The sequence below is a fragment of the Denticeps clupeoides genome, chromosome 17 (genome assembly GCF_900700375.1).
Source record: "Denticeps clupeoides chromosome 17, fDenClu1.1, whole genome shotgun sequence".
NCBI classification, from domain to species: domain Eukaryota; kingdom Metazoa; phylum Chordata; class Actinopteri; order Clupeiformes; family Denticipitidae; genus Denticeps; species Denticeps clupeoides.
This window is the reverse complement of record NC_041723.1, coordinates 11,618,630-11,628,000: the sequence shown is the minus strand read 5'-3', so window position 1 is coordinate 11,628,000 and position 9,371 is coordinate 11,618,630. Positions and strand designations below refer to the sequence as shown.

General features: G+C 43.1%; 2 protein-coding genes across 4 annotated transcripts; one reads left to right on the top strand and one right to left on the bottom strand.

Annotated features, from left to right (window-relative positions):
- Positions 1–1,953: 1,953 nt before the first annotated feature.
- On the top strand, positions 1,954–5,937 carry ada2a (adenosine deaminase 2a). 3 transcript variants are annotated; one of them, XM_028958400.1, is made up of 10 exons: positions 1,954–2,081; positions 2,908–3,231; positions 3,314–3,533; positions 3,630–3,840; positions 4,048–4,175; positions 4,386–4,476; positions 4,552–4,660; positions 4,737–4,894; positions 4,990–5,192; positions 5,258–5,937. In XM_028958400.1, the coding sequence occupies exons 1-10, from the start codon at positions 2,057–2,059 to the stop codon at positions 5,355–5,357; spliced, it is 1,569 nt and encodes a 522-aa protein (XP_028814233.1). In that variant the 5' UTR covers positions 1,954–2,056; the 3' UTR covers positions 5,358–5,937. The 3 variants fall into 3 exon arrangements, with proteins under 3 accessions (XP_028814233.1, XP_028814232.1, XP_028814234.1); XM_028958399.1 differs by lacking the exon at positions 1,954–2,081 and adding an exon at positions 2,150–2,691; XM_028958401.1 differs by lacking the exons at positions 1,954–2,081; positions 2,908–3,231 and having other exon boundaries at positions 3,473–3,533; positions 3,630–3,704.
- On the bottom strand, positions 5,645–8,202 carry ribc2 (RIB43A domain with coiled-coils 2). Its single transcript, XM_028958402.1, has 7 exons — positions 8,023–8,202; positions 7,788–7,854; positions 6,806–7,114; positions 6,580–6,698; positions 6,279–6,494; positions 5,958–6,124; positions 5,645–5,837 (listed from the first exon to the last, which is right to left on the bottom strand). The coding sequence occupies exons 1-7, from the start codon at positions 8,134–8,136 to the stop codon at positions 5,756–5,758; spliced, it is 1,074 nt and encodes a 357-aa protein (XP_028814235.1). The 5' UTR covers positions 8,137–8,202; the 3' UTR covers positions 5,645–5,755.
- Positions 8,203–9,371: the final 1,169 nt, after the last annotated feature.

Below are 9,371 nucleotides of genomic sequence, written 5' to 3'. Positions count from 1 at the left end.
TGGGTGAATATGGGTGCAGATAAATCTACCTCAATGCCAGAGTGGCACATATTGCGTCTTCATCAGCAACACTTTCTTGTGGAAGCCTTAAACTAAATCAGATGCTCTTGCAAAATGTCAGGGTTTGCATCTGTGCACCAGTGCCAACTTGAGCTGTATTCATCACATCCCCCTCTGTAATTTGCTGTGATGTGTATATCAAAAGCACCACATTGCTGTACATACCATGTACAGTGGTGCAAGTGTGTGTGTGTGTGTGTGTGTGTGTGTGTTTTTTTTTTTCCTAAATATTGGACACTGGATTGTAAACTTTCTGTGATGAATGCCAGCTTTGGTGATTCCTCATAGTCATCAGTTGTCAGACAAGGGCTTTTGTAATCATTTCCTCAGTGGCTTTTTTATATCTTGCTCAGATTGTCAAGTCTGTGATCACATTGGGTCAGATTATAGACTTTCCCTCTCTTTCAAAAAAAAAAAAAAAAAATTTTGTCTGTTGCCCCCAACTATATCTATGTACATCTAATACGCATAATGCCATTTCTGGTGTAAGTACGAGGGTAGACCGAAATTTGCAACGTTTTATTGCCATTTTCGCTGCGTTTGAAGCAGGTTATGTGTGTGTCCTCCTCTATCTGTGCATCTTGTGGGGCAGCCTAGTGTACAATGTTTGAGATGTGAGTTCATGCTCTGTACAGTACCATAGTGACCCTGGTGTATTTACTGCACTAGATACTAGATGCATTTAAATTCACAATTTCTCTTCTGCTGTTGTCCAGTTTGTCTGCACTAGTAAAATCAATTAGATTTGATTTAATGTGAAATCATATTTATTTGTTCCTTTTTAAAGTTTTGTACATTTTTGTTGACTTTTTATTGTAAATGTGGTGACTGGCTTTTAAACAGTTGACTTTACCTCACTAGCACAGTTCCATTTAAAGGACTATGTATGTTTCATTTTAATGTGACGTTTACATGTTCTTATCTGACTGACATAGATTATTTTGGAAATGGACCGAAATATTTTCTATACTGTACATTTTCTTAGAATAAATATGTTAAAGGATGTTTGATACTGAGGTTTCACATTTTGTGTATGCTGTTTGTGTGTTTTTTTTTAAGAAACATTCACAGTGAATGTTTCAGTGAATACTCATTACTTAATACCTGCATGTCCCAACAACAGCAGAGATTATTAGTTTATATTTCGATGGACCACATACATACAGTACAGGCCAAGAATTTGGACCATTTGCATTGGTAGATTCTCACTGAAGGGATCAAAACTATGAATGAACACGTGGAGTTATGCACTTGGAGTTACTACCATTGTGTCCCTGTGCAACATACTTAAGCCTGAGTGTCCCCGGGGGTGGCTGTCTCGGTCACTACTGACTAAGTCACTCTGGTTAAGGGCGTCTAATAAATGCCATGATAAATGTAAAGGCATCAGAATCAGACATTTAGTGCAGCACGTGCCATATTGTTCATATAACTATTCACAGCTGTGGCACAATGTTAGCTCTGACTTGTGAGAGTACACACACTCAGCGGTCATGTCGGGGTTAATGTTTAACGTTTAAAGACCGGAATGCCAGCCAGAGTGCCAAATAAGTATAGGGCTGTACTATAAATCGCAATTTATGAAATACTATTTTATTTTATGGAACTAGAATGCAGGTCTGGAATACTGTTTATTTAAGCCAAACCAGTCAAAATTAGATATAAAAAGTAATCACTTATCTGTTTTCAATTAATACAATAGCGTATTAAATCGTAGTTTCAACGCACCTTGTGTGTGTGTGTGTGTGTGTGTGTGTGTGTATATATATATATATATATATATATATATATATAAAACCGATCGTTGGCACGGATGGCGTGAAACGCGCGAACCTGGCAACCGTGGGCTCCACGTTGGTCCTCCCTCCCCGCGGACGAGTCGCCGCCTTCCCCGCGCCGCGACCGTGTCGATGTTCGGGGGTGTTTTCGCGGAGCCTCTGAAGTCTAGTCCGGTTCCCCAAAATCTGCGGCGTGCGTCCCCGCCGCTGCTTTCCGGATGCGGCTGGACGTGACTGTCGCGGGTGAGACGCGACACTCGCGTGGTCGTAAACTCGGGGTCCCGGGGATTTGTCGACGCCAGTCGGCTTTGTTCCAGCAGCGGCGACGGGGCTCTGGAGTTAGCTCGGAGTTCCTCGTTTTACGGTCACATTCATCTGTCGCATGTGTCGCACTGTTTTAAGCGAAGGACCGACATGCTACCACACCGGTTCATGTCGTGATTTATTTTGAAATGTTGTGCTGAGTAATAAGCAAAAATTCAGCAGATGTAGCTGACAGGTCGCCTGTTGCCCCGAGAATACGGGACAGTTGTTTGTAGAGAAAAGTCGTTTTAGTCATAAAATACGTATACAACAACTGTGCGTCGCAATGTTTTAAATAAGCGGAAATAAATTGTGTTATTTATACACATTTATTATCTGGCAGTAATCTGGTGGTCGGAGCTGTGACACTCTCACAACTATCACGTTTCCAAAATGTACATTTACAGTGACAGAATGAAATAGCAGTAGTTTTATACAGCCACATAAAGGAATAAGAGGACAACGTATCGTAAATGTCAGTAAATGTCAGCGTGTTATTCTGAACACCGTCTCACTCATTACGGGGTCTCGTATTTAGCGCCATCTGCTGGTACGTATGTTTCAGACACATTTATATTCAGGCCACGAAGGTCATTAAAAACTGGACAGTCTTTGTTGTGATTCAAATGTGATCTGATGTCGCACAATGTTTATTTATTTATTTTATATATATATATATATATATATATATATATATATATATATATATATATATATATATATATATATATATATATATATTTCTCTCCTTGATTCATTTGTACAGGATCAGCCACCATGTCTCTTCATTCTTTGATAAGAAGCGGTAAGGTCTCTGTGTTCCTGCTGGTTCTACTCTGCTGCCCAGTGTTGTGCAGTGGGATTCCCGATCCTGCTTATAGGGACTATTTGATCAAAGAGGAGATGTCGAGGCAAATGGGGGGCAAAGTGCCCCTGACCGATGCAGAGATGCAGCTCAACGCCCAGCTCCAGAAAATGAAGCGGCAAGAAATGGGGGGTTCGCAGTTCCCTCCAGCCATGCACTTCTTCCAGGCAAAGCCTCTCATTGAGCGCAGTGCGGTTTACAGCTTCATTCAGAGAATGCCTAAAGGTACAGCGTTTTATTCACTATTGGTCCATGCAACACAATTACAGGACATCTCTCCGAGAAGTTTTCTCTTCTTGTGTTTCAGGTGCAGCCCTCCATGTCCATGATTTTGCGATGGTGGACACAGCCTGGCTGGTTAAGAATGTGACGTACAGACCACACTGTTATGTGTGCTTTACTGATGACCAGTCTGTTCGGTTCCTCTTCTCTTTGCAAGTGCCCAAATCTATTCCACATTGCTCTGCATGGACTCTGCTCCAAACGCTGAGGGCAAAAATGGTCAACTGTACAGACCTTGACGACAGGTAGAAAGAATCTGTTGTGTGAAAGTGTTTCTTGAGAACCACCAAGAACCTTCAAGGCCCTTCAGTTAAATTCTTTGACTCCATGCTTATTCGCAGTTTCATCCGCAACCTCACGCTGTTCACTGATCATCCAGAGGAGGCATATCCCAGCCAAGATGTTGTATGGAAAAGGTTTGAGCAGGCCTTCCTAGTCGTTTGGGGACTGGTCACATATGCGCCTGTATTTAAGGACTACTTTTATGAGGGACTGAAGCAGTTCAGAGCAGATCATGTTATATATCTGGATCTGAGGGCTTTATTACCAGAGGTGAGGTGTAAAATGGGGTATGTTCATACAGTCCTCATTTCATAACTTATAACATGTCAAGAGGACCTCAGACATTGTCTTTTTTTTAAGTTGAAGTTTTTAGCAAATATTTTACATCTAGTTTTTTGTTAATTTCTGTGATATATATATATATATATATATTTTTATTTTTTTATTTTTTTTTCTCTCCACTTTTTAAACACATAGACCTATGAACTGGATGGTAAAGTCAATGACAGGTCCTGGACAATGAGAGCCTATCAGGAAGTGGCTCAACAATTCATAACAGACTATCCGGACTTTCTTGGAGCTCGGATTATTTTTACAGTCCATAGGTATGTGTGTTCTGCTGTAAGAATAACCGCCCTTTATTGCATACATTAGCCATTGCATTGCATAAATGATCTTTTAAGATAAAATGAACATTTTTGTTCAACTAGTGTACATTTTGTTGAATGTACGAATCTATAATTGAATACTATTGAAATGCTGATACTTAATTGCACTGTGTATTGTTTTTTTTTTTTACTTCTGTTTCCCAAAAGAGGGTTGAATGTGTCCTTAGTCAAGGAAGCCGTGAAAGAGGCAATGAGATTACAGAAAGAGTTTCCAGAGACTATGGCAGGGTTTGACCTGGTACGTGTTCTTGGCCATTTCTGCATGGCGATTGCATCTTAATTACAGATGTCTTAATATGTTCTTGCATCTGAGGTGGGACGAGAGGATGCTGGTAGGACCCTGTGGTACTTCAGAGAAGCTCTGGCATTGCCAAAAGACCTTGGAGACAACTTGCCTTACTTCTTTCATGCTGGAGAGACCAGTGAGCTTATTCTGAACGTTAACTTTATTTTGTTCAGTCTTAAGATGTGGATTTATTTAGTTAACCTTTTGTGTAGATTGGCAAGGCACCGATGTTGACCAGAACATGTTGGATGCTCTGCTCTTCAACACATCACGCATTGGACATGGGTTTGCCCTGACCCGTCATCCTTTGGTCAAGGAACTTTCCAGGAAAATGGGGGTGGCAGTGGAGGTTTGTCCAATCTCTAACCAGGTACAGTAGATCACAAACACAGAACAGAAATCAAACTTGGATATGGTTGTAATGTAGCCACTGGATAAACTACATGTTTTTGATGCATCACCTAGGTCCTGAAACTGGTTTCAGATTTAAGGAATCACCCAGCATCTGAACTGATGAATGATGGCCACCCACTAGTGATTAGTTCAGATGACCCTGCCATATTTGGTGCAAATGGCCTCTCTTTTGACTTTTATGAAGCGTTTATGGGGCTTGGTGGATTGAGGTCTGATATAAGGATGCTAAAAGAACTGGCCTGGAACTCAATACTGTAAGGCAATAATATTTCATAAATTGCGATTTATAATACAGTACTTAATACCTTTTTTCTTGTAGGTACAGCTCTTTATCCTCTCAGTTGAAGGACAAAGCCATGGATATGTGGACAAAACAGTGGGACAAATTTGTGGAAGAAAGCTTATCATACCAGAATTAATTCCAAGCAGGCGTTTATGATTTTTGGAGAGGAATCAGTATCATCACCCCGATGCATCTCATTAAACATCATTCCACTTTAATACATTGTTTAATACATCACCATCACCATAAATGTTGCGTTGCACATCTTATAAATGTGTATCAGGGAACTGGTTCAACTTTATGGCGTTTCTAACAGAAAATGTTACATGCACTGCCAACCGGTGGTAAATCTTAAGAACTAGCGAATATTTTAAAACATTTTGAACGTTTACACTATGTTGTACTGATTCTTAAGATGTGTTCTTTTAAATGATGACTAATAGGTGTGTATTTTTGTATGTCAATGAAACTGTAAGAACAAAAGAAAAGCTGTTTTATATCTTTATTATTTGACTTAAAAGATTGTAATCTGTTTTATCGACCGTTTCTGTTGAACTGGGAGAAGTAGCTCTCGTCGGGGGCGTTGGTATATACTTCCTTCTCAAGGTATTTCTTCCTGCAAGAAAGAACAGCTTTGTGGTAGAAAGTTTACTACTATGTGTAAATGTTTGCTTCTGAATAAAATTGGCACATTTTGCAAATGTGTCCCGCTTTCAGATCTCGCCCTGGGACTCACTGAGCACGGTGGGCCGCTGCTAGTTGCGCGTTGGTGTTGTCGAGAGTGCAGCGGAGCTGCTTGGTGACTCTCGCCTGGTGCCTCTCCGTGAGCAAAGCAGCACGGGCCGAGTCCAAACGCTGCCGGTCCTGCTGCAGGTCCAACCGGTGCTGCTGAAGGCGAGCACTCTGCAAACGCAACAGTCACCGCGGAGACACGCGGCATGCGTGACATGCGAGATGACACCCAGGCAGAGAAAAAAATTGCATTATAGTTCTAAACTGAACTAACATACAAACACAAGGGGGCTCCAGAGTGCAGAACCAAGCCTCAGACTCGTACCCTCTTCTCCTCTGCTTGTCGCAGTTGGCCATCTGTGAGCTCCCGAAATTGTCGGGGTGTCATAGGTGTGTAGTGGTCTCGCTGCAAGCGCGATCGGGCCAGCCCCGGGTCGCTCTGTTTCCGACTCTCACAGAGCAGGTCTCCCCGAAGCTGGTTCAGGACCTCGACCTCCTCCTGCTGCTGCTCCCGGAGTTTCCGCTCTCTGTTCTCGGCTGCCTGAGGAGCAGAATTCACTTGGAAGTGGTCAGAAAGGGGCGATCAAGTTTGAAAATTGTGAAGACGGGCAGGAGAATCGTCTTACCAAGGCTAGGTTGAAGTCTTTAGTGGCAATGGCAACAGATCTTTTGCTCTCTTCCTCCATCATCTGGAGCTGCAGAGCCCTGTTGTCCAATTTCACCCTGCTCTTGTCATAGTAATGATCTTTGGAAAAAAAAAAAAAAAAAAGAAGTAGGTCTTTGAGATACTTGGAGATGCAAAAAGGACCAATGGTGCTTTTGTGCAGATGGAAGCATGGAGTGAGATTTTACCCGCAAGGCTCTGCTGCTGTCGTGCCGTCTGTAGCTCAGCCTGCTGCTGTAGGGACCAGTCCCTCAGCTGGACCTGCTGCTTCTTTAGCCTCTCCCTGCTTTCGGGGTCTTCACCAGCAAGGCCTTGCAATATCTGGATGCCCTCCTGTGGTAAAATGGCGGGGTCGTCCAAGTCAAACTCTCTTCTGCATGAGGGCTGCGGAAAGCTTTGTGTGAAGAGCTCGACTGCGCTCTGGAGGTGCAGGTCGTCCCTCTTTCCCCTTTGCCCCTGAACGGGAGTTATGTGGCCACTGTTGATCATGTCTGCCTCTGGACAAAACAGAGCAATTAACAATGTGAATTAATACATTATATAAACAATGCAGACCATTGAACATAACCAAGATGGTAGTAGCCTAGTGGGTAACACACTTGCGTATGAACCAGAAGACCCAGGTTCAAATCCCACTAACTACCATTGTGTCCCTGAGTAAGACATTTAACCCTAACCCCGTCCCATGTGCAAAATTCTAATAAACATGGCCAACAACGGATCCTTGAAAGAAAAGAAAATGAGGTGGTGCTTCGTGGTAAGCATGCTAACTTCAATAAATATCTGTCCAACACAGCGCATCATGGCTCGGATATAATGCCACAGCTGCTATTTCGACACATTCTATAGTAGCCTAGTGGACCAGAAAGACCCAGGTTCAAACCCCACTTACTACCAGTGTGTCCCTGACCAAGACACATGACCCTGAGCGTCTCCAGGGTGGGGACTGTCCTGATGGCTTTGAGTCACTCTGGATGAGGAGACCAGCTAAATGCGGGTAGATGTTGTTTCCTCTTCCCACCACACGTTCGAGTTACTAAGTTAGTTAGTTATTCGAGTTGGTTTGTCATTACGTGGGGGGTCTGATTGAATTTTGGGGCTTGTGGGGGTAAGCTGGGGTTTGTAGCTGGTCGGATGTGAACATACAGAAAGACAGAGTTCTGTTCTCACCAAAGGCGTTGTTTTCCTCTGGCGTTTTTCTTTCCGCCGCTTGATGATTACAAGCGTCTTCATCGAACTGAAATCAAACATTTCCAGAATTAATCACTTCATTGATTATAACATGGAAGCACGTTGGGGGTCTTCCAAATGCCTTAAATGTAAATGTGAATGCAAACATGAATTCATATGTTGGTTGAAAGGCTCGAGTGTAAAACAGCTACTAAATGAAGTCATCGTCACTTACACCTGTAGTCCGGTGCTGGTCGCCGTAAGTCCCGTCTTGTCGCCGAAGCTCCGTGCGACGGCCGACGTCAAGTTGTAAAGCCGCTGGACGATCCGCCTTTTGCTCGGCGTTCATCGCGGATCTGACCGGAGAAGAGAGACCCGCGGCGGAAGACCGTAAACAGCGCTGTTGCCTGGACAACGAGACGGATCCATTTTGAAAGGGGTCGGGGGGGGGGCAGTGAAGGTGAAGTGGAGCTTTAGTGTCACTTCTGCTACACACGTGTTGAGACGGTACATAGTGCAACTGAACAACGTTTCTCCGGAACCTGGTGCTACGTAGAACATTTAAACAATCAGACAAAGTTACATGCTGACATAGAGGTCACGTGTGCGACACAGACAAACTGGGCGACATAAAGTGCAAACAGGGGACACATTTAACAAAAAACATGCGGACAAGAGTGAGACAGACAGTAAAAAAAGTGCAAATACTGCTGGCTGAGCAAAATGGAACAGTGCAATAACAGATGTTATTACTCAATATAACAGAGGTAGTGTGTGTGTGTGTGTGTGTGTGTGTGTGTGTGTGTGTGTGTGTGTGTAAAGTCCCTGTGTGTTCAGGTGTCTGAGGGCCTGTGGGATGAAGCTGTTGCAGAGTCTGGGAGCGAGGGTGAAGAGTGCATGTGCGGGGTGTGTACGGTCCTTCACAATGCTGGTGGCTTCCCTGACGCAGCGTGTTTGATAAATGTATCTTCTCAGCTGTCAGAATCAGAATCAGAATCGGGTTTATTTGCCAAGTAAGTGAAAGCACATACAAGGAATTTGATTCCGGTAGATGGTGTCTCTCAAGTAGAGTAGGAGAAAACAGCAACAACAATAACTAAAACAATGTGCAAGGATGTGTGTAAGTGTTATTTGTACAAGTTGTAGAATATGTTAATACTGTTTAAAAATATATACTGAATATAAATATATGTATGAATGTAGGTCTATAAGTGTATAAAGATGAACAATCTGCAGTACAATAAATAGGTCAAAAATCTAAATCCTATATACAGAGTGTACATAAAATGCAGTGGAATGTTAAGGTGATTCGCAGTGGGACAGTTTCAGCTGTTTAGGAGGCGAGAGGGAAGAAGCTGTTCCTGTGTCAGGTGGTCCTGGTCTGCAGGCTTCTATAACGTCTGTCAGAGGGCAGCAGGTCAAAAGGTCTGTGACCAGGATGTGAGGGATCTGAGATGATTTTTCCCTGCCCTTTTCTTTTTTTGGAGGGATGATCTTCTCAGCTGTCCTCTCTATGCGCTGTAGGTTCTTGTGGTCCGATATGGTGCAGTTCCCAAACCAGACAGTGTTGCAACTGGTCAGAAG